Source organism: Podarcis melisellensis, assembly GCF_964234715.1.
Source record: "Podarcis melisellensis genome assembly, chromosome: 17".
Classification (NCBI taxonomy): Eukaryota; Metazoa; Chordata; class Lepidosauria; order Squamata; family Lacertidae; genus Podarcis; species Podarcis melisellensis.
Genome location: NC_138534.1, coordinates 37,222,584 through 37,239,991, shown reverse-complemented (window position 1 = coordinate 37,239,991; position 17,408 = coordinate 37,222,584). Strand labels below are relative to the sequence as shown.

At 45.8% G+C, this 17,408-nt stretch overlaps 2 protein-coding genes across 4 annotated transcripts in view; one reads left to right on the top strand and one right to left on the bottom strand.

The window, feature by feature from the left end:
* Nucleotides 1-17,408, bottom strand: part of IDUA (alpha-L-iduronidase) — a 58,266-nt gene that overhangs the window by 17,354 nt on the left and 23,504 nt on the right. The window contains exons 1-6 of one of the 2 annotated variants that reach the window (XM_081894193.1): nt 8,702-9,638; nt 7,899-7,981; nt 5,929-6,036; nt 4,863-4,958; nt 2,707-2,909; nt 1,858-2,037 (exon numbers count right to left, since the gene is read on the bottom strand). In XM_081894193.1, the coding sequence (XP_081750319.1) occupies nt 1,858-2,037; nt 2,707-2,909; nt 4,863-4,958; nt 5,929-6,036; nt 7,899-7,981; nt 8,702-8,796 (765 nt within the window). In that variant the 5' untranslated portion in view covers nt 8,797-9,638. Of the gene's footprint in view, nt 1-1,857; nt 2,038-2,706; nt 2,910-4,862; nt 4,959-5,928; nt 6,037-7,898; nt 7,982-8,701; nt 9,639-17,408 lie in introns of those variants that run through there. The other variant, XM_081894192.1, reaches the window with a different exon arrangement.
* SLC26A1 (solute carrier family 26 member 1) overlaps nt 1-17,408 on the top strand; it is a 49,539-nt gene that overhangs the window by 11,953 nt on the left and 20,178 nt on the right. The window contains exons 3-4 of one of the 2 annotated variants that reach the window (XM_081894161.1): nt 10,627-10,885; nt 14,379-14,494. The exons of the other annotated variant lie outside the window; for it this stretch is intronic. The gene's annotated coding sequence lies outside the window, so the exon portion shown is untranslated. The remainder of the gene's footprint in view (nt 1-10,626; nt 10,886-14,378; nt 14,495-17,408) is intronic. 2 annotated transcript variants of the gene reach the window in all.

Sequence of the window (17,408 nt, the reverse complement as noted above, 5' to 3'; positions counted from 1 at the left end):
CTCAAGTGGCAGGATCCATAAGGGCAGCAGATCCTGATATAAAGCTTTCTTCCACATGTCTTCCCAATGTAGACCTTCACTTACCCCCTTCTTCCCTAGTAGGGAGGGGAGCACCATTTTGCAGTTTGCCTCAGGCGCCAAAATGCCTTGGGCTGGCCCTGAACCTAACGGAATCCTTAAGTCAAATGATCCCATCAGGGAGATCCTTGCTCCCCTCCAGTGCTTGCCAAAAAGTCTGGAAATGACAAATCTCCAACCCTCTTTTTGATGATGATGATGAATTGAATTTATATACTGCCCTATATATACTGCCCCATGGACCAGAGCACGCCAGGCACTTCTGTCTTCCACTGCCTCCCGCAGTTTGGTCAGACTCATGTTTGTAGCTTCGAAGACACTATCCAACCATCTCGTCCTCTGTCGTCCCCTTCTCCTTGTGCCCTCCATCTTTCCCAACATCAGGGTCTTTTCCAGGGAGTCTTCTCTTCTCATGAGGTGGCCAAAGTCTTGGAGCCTCAGCTTCACGATCTGTCCTTCCAGTGAGCACTCAGGGCTGATTTCCTTCAGAATGGATAGATTTGATCTTCTTGCAGTCCATGGGACTCTCAAGAGTCTCCTCCAGCACCATAATTCAAAAGCATCAATTCTTCTGCGATCTGCCTTCTTTACGGTCCGGCTCTCACTTCCATACATCACTACTGGGAAAACCATAGCTTTTACTATACGGACCTTTGTTGGCATAAAGCCTTATAATGAGGTGTTTATCAGTGGAATTTTTTCACATTAGATCACAGGATGAAGAGAAGCAACTCTCAGAGGCCTAAATATCAATGTGATTGCAAAATCACTAGCTGCAAGTGTCCATTCTCTCCATTAGATGGTGCACCAGTCATATGCTAGACGTATTGATATTTCTGAGGTACCAACATAATATTCATCAGGCCCATTGAGTGCCTGTTCAGCTCCAGTACAGTCGACACTCGGGTTGCGAACGTGATCTGTGCTGGATGCACCTTCGCAACCCGCGTCTACGCACGCACGGGTTGCGATTCGGCGCTTCTGCGCATGTGCAAAGAGCGATTTAGCGCTTCTGCTCATGCTCGACCACCGAAACCCGGAAGTAACCCGTTCCGGTATTTCTGGGATTCTGCAGTCCGTAACCCCAAAAAACACAACCTGAAGCGGTTGTAACTCGAGGTATGACTAAAGAGCCCTTCGTGTAGAAAAGGGAGTTGTCCAATAAGAATTCTTAGCCTATTTGTGTGGTATTTTCTGAGACCTTCGCAAGAGTATTTCCTCCCTGCACAAAAAAACCCCCAAAGTTCTTGCTTACAGTGGAACCTCAGTTGTTGAATGCTTCAGCAGCCGAACAATTTGGAACCTGAACGCCGACCACCCAGAAATGAATGCTTCCATTTTTTAACATGCCTTGGAAGTCAAACAGCTTCTGTGGCACGTTTCTCCATTTTTTCAGTGGCTTTTGCCAACCAGCAATTGCGCCTTGGTTGTCAAACGTTTTGGAAGTCAAATGGTCTTCCAGAACGGATTATATTCAACAACCGAGGTTCCACTGTATTAGATACCTCATTGAACCAAGAAATTCACGGGCTTCACAGGGATTTTTTCTCCACCCGCCAAAAAAAGTTACTTGTTTATAAGCTACACCATTGGGCCGAGAAATTCAAAGGCTTCTGTGGAAGAAGGCATTCATTGTGAGCCTTGACAGGAGAGATGATATGCTAAAGAAATGACACCTATGTTTAAACAGAGGCCTAGAGAGATAAAACAAATGATGATGGGCACTGGGGCAACAGAAGAGATGGTAGAGATGCAGAAAGCAATGCAGCTCAAGTCTACCTTAGCCACCATGGCCGCATAGGTGACATCCGCTCTCCACAGCTGCGGAACTGACCATCCCACCAGCGGATCTGCCTCGTCGTTGTATACAGGCACAGAGGTGAACCTGGGAAAGAGCTTCTGGATCTGTCCCACTGCTTCAGTTTCTTGTTCTAAGATGTACAGCGACCGCCCAGCTCCCTGTGGGAAGAGCGGTTGTTATTTATTTGATAGATAGCCTATTTCACAAGGCAGTTATAAAAAAGTAAAGGACCCCTGGATGGTTAAGTCCAGTCAAATGTGACTATGGGGTGTGTGGTGCTCATCTGGCTTTCAGGCTGAGAACGCAAGCGTTTATCCACAGACAGCTTTCCGAGTCATGTGGCCAGCAGGATCAAACCACTTCTGGCGCAATGGGACACCGTGACAGAAACTAGAGCACATGGAAATGCTGTTTACCTTCCCTCCGCAGCAGTACCTATTTATCTACTTGCACTGGTGTGCTTTCAAATTCCTAGGTTGGCAGGAGCTGGGACAGAGCAACAGGAGCTCACCCCGTTGCGGGGATTCAAACCACCAACCTTCTGACTGGCAAGCTCAAGAGGCTCAGTGGTTTAGACCACAGCACCACCAAGTGTAACAACTAGATCATGTAATTGAAGCACCTGGGATTTTCTAAAGTGGTGTACAGATGCTATGTGGAATTAAAAAACAAATTGTTGCAAGAAGCAGTTGTCAATGTTTGAATTCAATTCAGGACCTTTGCACCATGTAGCAAGTTTTTTGTTTTTAGTGCACAAGAAGCAATTAATTGTGAACACTTAACTTGGGACAGGCACATCTCAACAGCAAATTGAGCAGGGAGCTGACCTTCTTATGCATGGCAATGTAGTCTATCCGGACGCCAGTCTCTCCAGTGAAGAAATTAGTTCCATTGTGGCAGTGACACAGGAGGCTCCAGCACATGGGGGACTTTGGGAATGGGTGGAAGGAGTCTCCAGGACCTCCAAATTTCAGCTGAGAACTGGCTTGTCTTAAACCTTCAGAGCAAGCATCATAGTAGTTGAGAAATCCTAGGAGGAAAATTGAACAGTCAACAATAGGCCTAGTGTTTCGGTAGTAATATCTAGCTCGGAGGAGAGGAAAGTGTCTCGTTTCTTCAGAACGTACTGGAGTGAAACAGGGCAAAGAAGGCCATAACGTACCACATTTGCTCTGCAAAAATCAACAATTATGGACTGTTTATATAAGAAGGTCTAGTTATCTGTGTGGCTGTGAGCAGGTCATGCTATGGGCTATAGACACCCACTGAAGATTCCAGTAGCTGCAATGTAATCCTGACACACAGAATTCTTAAAGCATGTTTCTACCCCTCATAATTGTAAAAGGTAAAGGACCCCTGGATGGTTACGTCCAGTCAAAGGCAAGTATGGGGTTGCGGCGCTCATCTCGCTTTCAGGCTGAGAGAGCCAGCGTTTGTCCACAGAGAGCGTTCTGGGTCATGTGGCCAGCATAACTAAATCGCTTCTGGCGCAACAGGACACTGTGATGGAAAGCAGAGCACATGGAAATGCCATTTACATTCCCACCGCAGTGGTACCTATTTATCTACTTGCACTGGTGTGCTTTCGAACCGCTAGGTTGGCAGGAGCTGGGACTGAGCAACAGGAGCTCGCCCCGTTGCGGAGATTCGAACCACCGACCTTCTGATTGGCAAGCCCAAGAGGCTCAGTGGTTTAGACCACAGCGCCACCATGTCATAATTATAGTGAGCCTGGATGCATGTATACGTGTTTGTCTCCTAGTGCAAACACAAAGAAGGGTGTTGTGGTATCTAAAAGACAAAGATTTGGAGTGGAGTCCCTAAGGTGGTTGGATGTTGCCTTGTACGCCTCCTTCCTGCAACTCCTGCAGCCAAGCTGGTGCCAAACCTATTGCTCTGCTTTCCTTTGGACTCCATCACAGGGGCCAAGTGGTGGGTCTTGTCAACTGGGCAGTTCAGGACCTCCACTTACACAGCCCAGGCTTGCACGCCAGGGAGGACACTGTGCTGGTCTCGTGGGTTAACCGTAAGGCGAGGTCCGAGTCCAGTCCGAGGTCGAGGTTGCAGTATGGGGGCAGTCCATCAAAGCTGAAGCGGGGTCCAAGGCAGGGAGTTGGGTGGGAGATCCAGCAGGACAGGGTGCATGCAGGAACTGGCTACTAACAATGTTGCTCCCGCAACTTGGGACTAGGGCTGGCTGGCTTTTATCTGCCCCGAAGGCATAGGGTGGTCCCGTTCCACAGGTGACTCGCCTCTCCTGGCCTGGAGGTGAGCACTCCTCCTGCGCGAACTTAGTTCCCTCCGCCTCTCTGCCCTGAGCCTCTGCAGCTCAGGAGAGGCTGGAGGGTTACCGGACCCAGAGGCAACCTCAGCTTCCTCTGATGGGGCTGAGAGTGGAGCACCTGCAGGCAATGGGTCCTCCATCACCTCCGGAGCCAGAGCAGACTCAGCTGGTTCGGGAGGCGGGGAATCCTGTGCAGGCTGGGATTCCTCAGGCTCAGACTCCGAGTCCGAATCCCAGGCCATCACAGACACATTGATGCTGCCAATGCAGCAGTTTGACGTCACCCCCAAAGGCACACTCCATTGTCTCTCCAGACAGATGCCAACAACAACCTGAGGTACCTATAGTTTCATTCTCAGCAACATGGTAGGTCAAAATATTTATGGTTTTGAAAATCGGCTAAGCAAAGAATATTACCACAGTGTTGCTATAAAACACTTTGTTTCTATAATTTACTTAGTTTCTCCTAGGCAACCCCGGTGTAACCCCGGTGCCCAGTTTGGTAACTTGCATGTGTTGATTTAGCTATTAAGAGCTCGAATGACGAAAAAAATATCTCTGTGAGATGGCAATTTGTGCTGAGCTTTTTACAGGGTTGAAAATGGAACATTTCTTTATCTTGTTTTCATTAGCCGTGATCTCTGAACTTTCACCACTCTGCTCACAGTTAAAAACCAGGAGGATTCAAAAGCAGCTTACCATTAACTGTCATGGATACGTTGTCAAAGTCATGGTGATCTGGCTCGTTCCAAGTCTCAAAATTCCATTTAGAAACATGCTTCAATCCATAACGTTCTGGAAATCAAATTTGCATTAATTACAGCTTTGTCATATTAAGCAGTAGACTTTCATTTAGCCGCACACGGAAATCTCAGTTGAAAGGCTGTTGTCCCAAACCACCTCTTATTCCTTTAAGAGGAATTTCTGCCCTTAGGGGGCATGTTCACACCCACCCACCCACAATCCAGGACAGATGCCACTTCCACAGATTAGTATTCTTTGACAGGGCCCAATGTATGTGCTGGATGTTGATTTACAGGATAAGTTGCAGGTTCCATCCCCCAATTGATTTCCCCATGGGTCAATGTCTTTTCACAGAAATGAAAAGGTTCCACACCCATGCTCTAGAGGTTTTCCAAACTTGGGTCTCCAGCTCTTTTTGACTACAACTCCCACCATCCCTAGCTAGGAGGATCAATGGTCAGGAATGATGGAAATTGTAGTCCAAAAACATCTGGAAACCCAAGTTTGTAAAACCCTGCTCTAGAGCATTCCTCGTCTAATTGTTAATCTTGCCTTGAAGTTTGATGTCCTATACAGCCGTACCTTAGATCTCAAATGCCTTGGCTCCCAAACAAATTGGCTCTCGGACAATCGAAACTCGGTTTTCGAACGTTCTTTTGGAAGCCGAACATCCGATACAGGTTCCGCGACTTCTGATTGGAAGCTTCCTGCAGCCAATCAGAAGTTGCACTTTGGTTTCCGAACATTTTGGAAGTCGAACGGACTTCCGGAACGGATTCCGTTCGACTTCCAAGGTCTGACTGTAGCTGCTTGTGGAACCCCCTGTTGATGTTCTCTTGGCCACCCAACTGCAATCGTACACAGTTTAGTAAATTATAAGCCATGAAGCATACTAACTTAGGGTCATTTAAAGAAAGGTTCAAGGATAATTTTTTTTAAAAGAGCATTTTCCCTGGACATTGCCCTTTAAGACGTGTTTGTGGAAAAGCTGAGCTGACAAATTAACATTTTGTTAACTCACCTATATATCTTCCGGCCAACTGTGTAACCAGGTCCTTCCATTGTATCACCTGCCTTTTGTCTTCAAAGTCAGTGAAGTATCCCGAGGGACTTCCCATCAATTCGAATCCTGAGTTGGCGGGGGGGGGGGGACGAAAACCCACACAAACCTGTTCAGTGCTTTTGAATTGAGAGGTGCCAAGCATCCGTTGGCCTGCGCTTGGGCGCCATGGGCCAAGAACCAAAGAACTATGTGGCTGTGAACATGGGTAGGTGATGGGGGAGTCTGGCAGCAGGGCCCAGCCATTCTCTGCATCACTTTGGCAGTTTGCAGAGAAGAGGGAGAAAGGAAAGAGCTAAACAAGTGGTGATAAAGGCACAGGGTGCGGGTTCAGACAATCAGTTTTTTTAAAATGGCACACAAATCTATTGGGCGCATCTATAACGGCTCTTTGGGTCCAAGTCATGACACCTTTCCATTTGATCATACAAATACTCTCAGTGGATTAGGGCTCCTTTGAGAGAGGTGGAAGGATATAAACATGTGTCAGGCTTCAGAGAATCAGTTCCCTCCCCGGTGGCAGCCAAGAAGCAGATAAACGAGAAGTATTCTTACCATGTAATTTATTCAGTATTCACAGAGAGAGACGAAGGAATGCAGTCTCTATTAAATAATGCCACTGCTCTGTCTGAAGTCCAACCTGCTCCGTCTCTCCTATTCTACGTCATCCCTGCGCCGGCCGATCCAAGCTTTCTGCCTCTGAGCTCTCTGTTCTACTACTCTCAATGCCCGCCTGGTCCTGGGAGAGGGGGTATCAGGAATGCTTTCCAAAGACATTGAGTTTGTCAGTTGTCTCTCCCCCGGTGCTGCTTCTTTCTGCTGTTCCTCTCCCAATATTTCCCAGCTTTCCCCCTCTGCAGCCTCTGTACTATGCCCTTCGGCAAACCACTGTTCTAAATCTACGATGTCCTCCTATTCTTGGGAAGGTGCAGGAAGGGGCCTGGGGCAGTCCCCACCATTCCTCCCCAGTCCAGCCCCTGACAGCATAGAATTCTACAGTTGGAAGGGACCCCAAGGGTCATCAAGTCCAACTCCTTGCAATGCAGGAATCTTAACTAAAGCATCCATGACAGATGGTCATCCAAACTCTGATTAAAAACTTCCAAAGGAGGAGAGTTCACCACCTTCTAGAGTCCATTCCACTGTTGAACGGCTCTTACTGTCAGAAAGTTCTTCCTGATGTTGACTTAGAATCTCCCTTCTTGCAACTTGAAGCTTTGGGTCCTACCCTCCAGAGCAGGAGAAAACAAGCTTGCTCCAGCTCTTTAGATATTTGAAGACTGCTACCATCTCTCCTCTCAGTCTCTTTTCCAGGCTAAACATACCCAACTCCCTCAATTGCTCCTCCTAAGGCTTAGTTTCCAGATCCTTGACCATCTTGGTTGCCTTCCTCTGCACATGCTTGTCAATATCCTTCTTCTATTGTCGCACCCAGTGCTGAACACAGGACTCCAGGTGTGGTCTGACCAAGGCAGAATAAAGCAGAGCTATTCCTTCCCTTGATCAGAACACTATACTTCTGTTGATGCAGTCGTGAATAGCATTAGCTGTTTTTGGTGCTGCATTACACTGCTGACTCATGTTAAACTTCTCAGCTAAAAAAAACCCTAGATCCTTTTCACATGTACTGCTGGCAAGCCATGCGTTTCCCTTGAGTTCCGAAATAAAAGGACACCATTCAGCTGAGTTGGGAGCCTACACTTCAGTGCTTATATTATTGCAGAGATTGCAGAAACTCCCAATTTGCCCTTGCCCCTTGCTCATTAAAGTTGGTGGAAGTTTAACTTAACATCGGTGTGTTAAATTTCTGCCGTTCTCAAAGAAAGCAAAGCACTGTGCAGAACTCCAAACAACTTAAGCTATACATTGTTTAATGGAGCTTAGAATTGGCAGTATTTTTTTTAATAAAAAAACCAAGTGATTAGATTTACCTGGATGTAGCTTGTTTTCCCAAAGAAGATCCATAAAGTTATCCAGGTTGGTGAAATTGTAATGAAGTGTCCCATTGGCCTCCCTGCAGAAAACATTTGATTAGATCCATTGCAAACCAAGTCAATTCCCCATTAAATACGAAGACTTTGGGCCAGAGAAATCATGCATATTCATAAAATGACAACCTGCATGAGCAAATGACCCATCAGACTTCCAAGATCATAGGCATGACTTTCCTGTCACCAATATCATTGAGGAGGAAGAGTGGAAGGAAGGCAGGTACAGACAGAATCAGGTTCTGCTCCAGTCCGACTGATTTCCTTCATCCCATTTTTACATGTTATCATTTACCTTATTACTTTAAATTTTAAACTGCCTTGGTAGAAAGGTGGTATACAAATGAAATAAATGAAATAAGTATTGTCCTGAATGCAATATTTTTGTATGAGCAAACCACATGACCTCAATTTTCTGAAAATGACCACAGATGATTTTACGCATGGAGCCACTTTTGGAAACTAAGCAAAACTTTCAAGTTGTTCATTCAAGGAAGAGGACACCTTTGAGGGGAGAAAACAGTTCTGTACCCTGAGGTTAGTTAGCTGCGTCTCTGCCAGATGCTCCCCTACGTACTATTAAAATATTTACTTACACAGCGAACAAGCAAAAAAATAATTAACTTTAGTTTTGTGTCAGCCAAATACAGCACGTGCTGGCTTCACCAAAGGAGGTGGAGGACATCGAAATATCTTACTGAGTTTGGCAATGCAAGAAATCTATCGTGAGAGGATTTTTATCATACCATGCGTATCTATAGAAGAATGAACTGGCACCGCTATTTGGACAAAGGGATGTCACGCATCTGATCCCACATGTGAGATGGGACTGCAGGCACATTATAGTTTATGCATCACAGCAACAGTATTATATCAGTGTCGCTGAACTGTATGTGCAACAAGCTCACAAGCTGGCCCGGTTACAGCATATCTCCTTTCCCCAGCCAGATGAAAAGGCTACAGGGAGCTGAGGAAAGTCCAGTTCCTGTAGGAAACAACAAGGGTAGGCTTTCCAGGACCTCGGAGAGCACCTCACAAAGAAGGATTTTGCTTCATTAAGCCAAACCAAGCAGCGGTGGTGTCATAACCCCAGAGTCCATCTGCAGTTAGGACTTGGACTTAGAGGTTGCAGAGTCTCCAGCTATGGAGCCAGACCAGGGGCAGGGCTCCGGGCTTGCTTCTGGTGATCAGGGGACAACAGTCTCATGAACATGAGCCCCCAAAAGAAATTCCCATATCTGTAGGGCCAGAGCTCAGACACCACAGGCACCTACCCCTGAGGAACCAAATGCCTCCAAATGGACCCAAATAGTCCTGCGGTTCAGGGAGCATGCCATCAGGAGTGCCCATCCTCTGATCAGAGGGTTGGCCCTTTAAGAACCTAAAGCTAGCCGTCAGGGAGTGGCACCTGAGCAAGGTAGCCTAGAACCAGGATCTTGAAAAGGCTGAGTCCACTCTCAGCTTCTGTCAGAGCTATCCATGGTCCACCAACCCCTGACCTGCCTTGTTGCCTTCTCTGCGGGGTCCAGCATCCAGCCCAAGGAGGACAAGTGCTAGCCAACTCAAATGTTCAACTTCCCCTGCTCTTTAGGCGAGAGCTGGCAGGTTCTAAAAAGCTGGGAGCCATGAACTCCAGGACTGCTATATAACTTCCAGACACATTTCCCCTCGATTGTACTAGATTAAGCAATGTCAGTGCCTTAGGGTTGCCAGCTCAAGTCAGTGTTTCTCAAACAGCTGTTGTTGGATTACAACTCCCATCATCCCTAGCTAGTAGGACCAGCGGTCAGGGATGATGGGAGTTGCAGCTGGCGACCCAAGTTTGAGAAACATTGATCTAAGAACCAGTGTGGTGTTGTGGTTAAGAGCGATAGACTCGTAATCTGGGGAACCGGGTTCGCTTCCCTGCTCCTCCACCTGCAGCTGCTGGGTGACCTTGGGCCAGTCACACTTCTCTGAAGTCTCTCAGCCCCACTCACCTCACAGAGTGTTTGTTGTGGGGGAGGAAGGGAAAGGAGAATGTGAGCCGCTTTGAGACTCCTTCGGGTAGTGATAAAGCGGGATATCAAATCCAAACTCTTCTTCTTCTCTTCTAAGTGACCTCTAAAAAATGGTGTGATCTCAGGTAACCAGTACAAGGGTCTGAAAAGTCAGAAAACTCCAGATGCTACCATGCTCCACTCCCATCTTTGAAACTTATTCATCCAATTCAGCCCAGGCTCTCTCCATGGATCTGGCCTGGGAGCCAGTATTTTTGAAATCATAAGATGTTTGGATAAGCAGAACAAAGCCTCAGTGTTAGAATTACTTGGCCTTGGGAGCAAGATGGAACAGGAGAACGTCGGGATGAGCAAAGAGCACAATGTTGGCAGCAGGATTTTCCTTAAGCTGTGCTGAAATCTAACTGATCTGACAGCTTGTCTAAACCACCCCCCATTTCAGGCAACGGAAACCAGTCTGATGTTTAATCTAAAAGCAAGTAGCACAGACACAAAAAGCTTGTTCCACCCGTAATTTTAAAAGTAAATCATGGAGCAAAGGTCAAGCTACAAAGGGAAGATCTCACATTTAATCTCAAACCTCCAGGGGGGAGGTTGTGGTTTTAATTTTCCACGCAGGATTTGCCAATATTCCCCGTTTCTCCCCACCGAACGTCCGGCGATATTGTAAGATCGCCGTTGTGAAATGCCTATGAATAAGGAGGGTGCATCCGAGGGACGGAACTGCGAGCACAACAATGAGAGCCTTCAAGCTGCTAAAATACGAGGCCTGCGATTTCCCACTAACAGAGCCAGCCTTGCTCTGTTAGCTGATCCTGGGAGCTTCGCTCAGCAATGTGTGCGCCGGAGGAATGAGGCTGTGCGAGAGGCAGGTTTCCAAAGGAGAGAGAGATGCAAACAAAAGAATCATTAGCTCCCTGCTCGATGGAGGTGAGTGAGCTTCTGGGCGAGCGTTAAATGTATTTCAAGTCCTAGGCTGTCGTGATTTTTACGGAGAAAAACAGGCGACAGAAGCAAAAGCCAGCCGGCTTTAAAAAGCACAGTCCTAAATTAGAGAAATCATCCCTCCGTATCGGGGCAGCGGGTGGCGTGGGAATTTGTATCTGAGCTGAGCATCAGGATAATGCTGAACTGTGACACATCGCCCAGTTTTGATAGCAAGCTTATAAGGCAATTTCAGCCTGGATAGCCTTCTAATTGCATTCGTTTATTTCACTCTAGACTTTCACAGGATGACATAAAATGGATTCTTCTTCCTTTAGTTTCATACCCTGACATATTAATTTTCTAGCAGATACTGGTCTTAGGGTAGCATTTATATGCCTTCAAAACAGGTCTGTAAGTGAACTCTGGATAGCATTTCTGTTTTACATGCTGCTTGCTGGCAAAGGAACTGCTGCTCTGAATATTATCTGGGCTGAATGTTTGCATCGTTTCACCTTAATGTAACAGGTGATAGATAGCTTTACCAGCTTCCACAAAAAACAACAACAACCCAGTATCTTCTTGGACTGAAAAAGAAAGTGTTTGAGTAGGGTGGAGAAAGTGTGGATACTATATTTTAAGAGCTTGTCCTATTTTCACCCACTTTCCTGATACTGCTCAAAGAAAGTATCCGGTATACGACAACAAATAATGTCAAACAGATTTAAAAACGCTAAAGAAAATGTATCACCCTCCAGGACAACACCAACAAGCAGGTTTGTGGTAGGATTTAAGAGTGCCACTGCTTTGGACGAACTTGAAGTAAAAACCCAAAATCCATTCATGGGAGGTGCGCGCACACAGACACACTGAGCCAAAAGATTTGAAATGACGAAATTACATCTGTGATGTTTCTATGCAGAACTGTATGTAGGCATGTAGGTAGTACAATTTGTATACTGCTTTTCAAGAAAGTCTTGCCAAAGTACCGTATTTTTCGCTCTATAGGACACACTTTTTCCCTCCTAAAAAGCAAGGGAAAATGTGTGTGCGTCCTATGGAGCGAATGCAGGGGGGAGGCAGGCAAGAGGTGAGGGAATCCCCCCACCTCCCAGAAAAGCCAGGAGAAGCCGCATGCTCTTTAAGATTCAAGATTCAAGATAAATTTATTGTCATTGTCCGTATATACACAGTATACACAACAATGAAAATCAAACACCCAAAGACCGGGTTCACATACACATTTGCACGTATCTCCAACACTCTCATCCTATTCAGACATAATCTATAAAACATAACATAATCCAGAATATAACGTAACCTATTAAAGGCATAACATAACCTAAAACCTATCTCATTCCTTCCTACTCCCTGCTTGCTATTTCTTGCAACTGGCCCTGAGATCATTATTTAGTGCAATCAGAGCTCTTGGATAGAAACTATTCAGAAGGCGTGTGGTTCGTGTTTTCATTGTCCTATATCTTCTGCCCGAAGGCAACAGTTCAAAGAAGTTGTGAGAAGGATGGGTGGGATCTCTCAGGATATTGTGTGACTTCTTCAAGCTGCGAGACGTGAAGATCTCATCCAGGGTTGGTAGTTGGAGCCCAATAACATTCTGGGCAATTTTAATTATCCTCTGTAAAGCTTTTTTATCCATTTCAGAGCTGCTCCCATACCACGATAATATACTATAGGTTAAGACACTCTCGATGGTACTGTGATAATAGGACAGAAGTAGGTGCTGAGATAGATTCAGTCCCCTGAGCATTCTCAGGAAATACAACCTCCCCTGCACCTTCCTCACAACCATATTAATATTTGCAGTCCATGAGAGGTCCTCAGAGATATAAATGCCCAGGTATTTAAAACTACCAACCCTCTCCACCTCCTCGCCATTTATGTGCAATGGTAAAAATACACTTTTCTTTCTCCTAAAGTCAATTATGGGTTCTTTGGTTTTTTTGGTGTTAAGCATAAGATTGTTTTCTTTACACCATTGAATTAACCCCTGTACTTCTTTCCTATAAGCAGTCTCATCGTTCTCATGTTTAAAGGGTGCGTGGCTCCTGTGGGCTTTTCTACGAGGTGGGAGAAGGGACTGATGCTCTTTAAAGGGGTTGCGCGGCTTCTGTGGGCTCTTGTGAGAGGTGAGGGAATTCCCCCACCTCCCAGGAAAGCCAGGAGAAGCTGCGCAGGCACTTTAAAGAGCGCAGGCTTCTGCTGGCTTCTGCAAAAGCAGGGAGAAGGTCTGGGAGCGGAAATCATATTTTCACCCTTGATTTCTCCCTCTGAAAACTAGGTGCGCCCTATGGTCAGGTGCGCCCTATAGAGCAAAAAATGCGGTAGTTTACAAGCCACATATCAAACTACAAGATACAATTTAAGGCCACACGTTAAACATCACAAAAGCAAACATCTCAGAACTGTATTTCAAAACGTTGACCTTTAGCACTTATCATCATCATCATCATCATCCGTTCCTTCCCCTTCCTTTCTTTGTTTTTCTGCCTGTTTTGAGATACCTCCAGTTATTTATAGATGATCAGAAGGAGCTGTGCTCTTAGTTTTGGCCCCGACTGCTGCAAGGCTAACAAATCAGAAGCCCTTATCCCTGTTCCTGCTTAAAACAAAACAAAACTGTGTCACAATTAAATAAAAAATGGTAAACTGAACTCTTGGCTTCACTGAATATTTGACAATATTAAACCACAGCCCAGATCATCAATTGACAATATCTGACCAGTAAGTTCACTTGTCTGCCAACCCTTTTCTTGGTTAAAAAGCAAAGGAAACTGTTGGATTATAAATATGGATTCACTAATTAAATATTAACAATTACTGGGTCAAATGTGATTTGGATACAATATTAAGAGGAACTGGGACTAGAACCAAGATTCCGAAGTCAATTCATTTAGAAGGCCTAAGGTACAATACAAGCAACATCTACTGTTTCCTCAGATGGGTTCAAGGGGCAAAGTAATAGAAGTTCTGGATATTATTGGAAAAAAATATACAAATTGATAGTGAAAGGAAGAGTCCCTACAAATCTGACCTGTCTTGCCCACCTTGTGAATGCTGCCAGTTTGGGACAAAGTGTTTGAAAAAAGACTCCATTTCAGGGTAAACTTATTCTAGCTTTCATGACTTATTTAAGAAGCAGAATTTGGGTTTAATGTCTCTAAAATATCTGATTTTTAAAAAGGCTTCCTTGCAGATGAATCTGTTTGCTCACTCATCACATAATTTGCAAAACCCAAACAAAATTTGGCAAAAGAGAGGAGAAATGAAGTCTAAATCATGCAAAACAAAAAAGAAGCCCCCAATTTATGGTTTACAAAGTTTAGATCGGTTGAATTATTTGGTATGCCTAGATGTGATATTTTAAATTTTTTTTCTGCAGAGCCATAGTTTAAGACTCGGTTTCTTAAACTCCTTCCTCATGATTTATCCAGACCAGATTCAATTTCCTCACCTTATAAACTGTATCTTGTTTTTAAAGCGCAGCAGCAAGGCCAATAAATGCTTGCCAAGTCTATTGGGGACTCTGCAGCGGCAAGGAGAAAATGGCACCCATCAATGAAGGCATTGTCACGGTACCACATATCAATCGGCGAGGCAAGTATAGCTAACAGTGACACGGAAATGGCACCCGGTGACTCACTCCTTCACTCTTCCTAGCAGAGATTTGGGAATCCCCACGTGTTGTTCTGCTAGCTTCACAGTGAGCGACAGATGGGAGCCATGGCTCCGGCTGCGGAGACATCCCTCAGCTCGTGACTGCAGCAGTAGCCGAGGGATCCCTCTGCCGCCCAGTGCATTCGCTCCATAAAACGCACAGACATTTCCCCTTACTTTTTAGGAGGAAAAAAGTGCGTCTTAATGAGCGAAAAATACGGTACTTATCTCCTTGGCTCGGGGGTGCATAACTCCACACCCTCCAGCATTTCTCTGATGATAACAGGGATGACCTAAGGAAAAGCAGGGCATTCTGAGATCAAATCAGGAACCGGGACGGCTTCTGTAAATCTGGGAATATCCCTGGAAAATAGGGACACTTGGAGGGCATGAATATGTAGCTGCGACGGCACTTCCTCCCCTGGCACCGTTGGGCCTGCCTCACTTAAGTATAATGCACCCACCTCACAGAACACCAATTCCACAGATTCCCACAAACTACCCCACATTACCTTGTGGGGGACTTGTGTGAGGGAAAACTTAATAATGTGGAGTCCCGGGCAGGATTCGATCAAATAAACAAGAAAGATTTTATTAAACAAAGGAAGTTTATGACACAAGTGGGTAAAACATAGGATACTTCAGATTATACATGGATGCTTGGGTTGCAAACGTGATCCGTGCGGGGTGCATGTTTGCAACCCGCAGTGGCGCGTCCGTGCACGCACGGGTTGCGATTCAGCGCTTCTGCGCATGTGCAACCCCCGAAACTCAGAAGTAACCCGTTCTGGTACTTCTGGATTTGGCGGGTCTGTAACCCGAAAAAACGCAACCTAAAGCGTCTGCAAACCGAGGTATGACTGTAATGTTATTTCACTTCAGTTCTTTCTCAGTTGTTGCACAGTTGTTGCTGCTTAATACTCTGGTTCTTAAACAAGGTGGTATTTTCTGTCAGTTACACAGAAAACCCCTTAGACAACCCTACTCCTGAGGTACTCCAAGTAACAGACCCAAGGGATCACCACACCCCTCTTAACTGGTTTGGGGGTCTTCTCTTTTTGTAGAAGACTCTCTTCCCTTCTGACTGGAATGAGACCTAAGCAGACTCACAGCTTCTACTTCTTCTCAGTCTCCCAGTTAATTCATGGCATATTACTCTTGCAGGACACCACACACTGTCCTTCACACTAAGCTCAGAGACTCCTTTCTCAAGATTGTGATATATTCCTCAGAGTGGATGCTTCTACTCAGAACCAACTCTCCTCTCACTCCCTATCTCCCTACCTATTTCCTAACCTCTATCCCATGGCCCAATCACCTTCTCAATCCGGCCAGTGGATGGTCCGGGAATCTGCTTTTTTTTACATGAGTAGAATGTGTGCTTTTATTTAAAATGCATCTCTGGGTTATTTGTGGGGCATAGGAATTTGTTCATTTCCCCCTAAAAAATATAATCCGGCCCCCCACAAGGTCTGAGGGACAGTAGATTGGCCCCCTGCTGAAAAAGTTTGCTGACAAACTTTTCCGACACAGTAGAGCCATCTGCTCAAACCTCTTTGGTGCTGCTCTTGAACCTCTTGTTTTTTGTGGGCTAATCCAGCATAGCTAGCTGCAAATTGGCTCTAGCTGAACACGCGAGCAGAACCCATGACCATTGTCTGCTAAGGGAAGCATCACATGGAGGAAAATTGAGCCAGCGAGTGGGTTTAAAGTTCAATTATATGTGTTTGGCCTTTATCTAAATAGCACTGCTCAAATTGCTTATTTGGGCGTCCACAAATCTATAAAAATAAAAATGACAAAGAATTTAACAAATGATATATGCCACAATTAATTACTACAACAACGATGTGGCAATCTTATATACACTTACCCTGGGAATAAATTCCATTTATGGCAGCTAGACTTACTGGATTTTTCCATTGAGATTCCTGCCTTGCAGGGTGTTAGACTAGTTGACGCTTGCAATGCTACAATTCTGTGATTCCAGGTGGACACGTACAGGGTTAAACATTAGTGCAGAGGGCAAAAACTAACATCCATTATTCTTATAGGCCAGGACCTACTCCAGGTAAGTTCTCTCGTTTTTATTAGCATGCTTTTCACAGCAGAATACTTCGTTCCATTGGCACAGCACTCTCAATGATGGCTAACTTCAGTATCACTTCCTGGAGAACCTGTGGCCCTCCAGATGTTGCTGGACTCCATCTCCCATCATCCCTGAATATGCTGGCTGGGGCTGATGGGAGTTGGAGTCCAACAGCATCTAGGGAAGCCCTATAGATTCCCCACCCCCATGGCAGTGGCTTGTGGTCATAGCATCATAGAATCGTAAGGTTTGAAAGGACCACAAAAGTCATCCTGTCTAGTCCAAAGCCCTGCAACACAGGAATCTTTTTGCCCAATCAACCAACAACCCTGAGATTAAGAGTCTCTTGCTCTACCAGTTATGTACCGTATTTTTCGCTCCATAGGGCGCACCTGACCATAGGGCGCACCTAGTTTTCAGAGGGAGAAATCAAGGGTGAAAATATGATTTCCGCTCCCAGACCTTCTCCCTGCTTTTGCCGGAGGTGGGGGAATTCCCCCATCTTCCACAAAAGCCCACAGGAGCCACGCACCCTTTAAGGAGCGCACAGCTCCTGCGGGCTTTTCTACGAGGAGGGAGAAGGGACTGATGCTGCCAGTCAGTCCCTTCTCCTTCCTGGGGAAAAGCCCGCAAGAGCCGCACGGAGCTTGTGTGCGGCTCTTGGGGGCTTTTCCTGCCTGCCTCCCCCCCTGCATTCGCTCCATAGGACGCACACACATTTTCCCTTGCTTTTTAGGAGGGAAAAAGTGCGTCCTATAGAGCGAA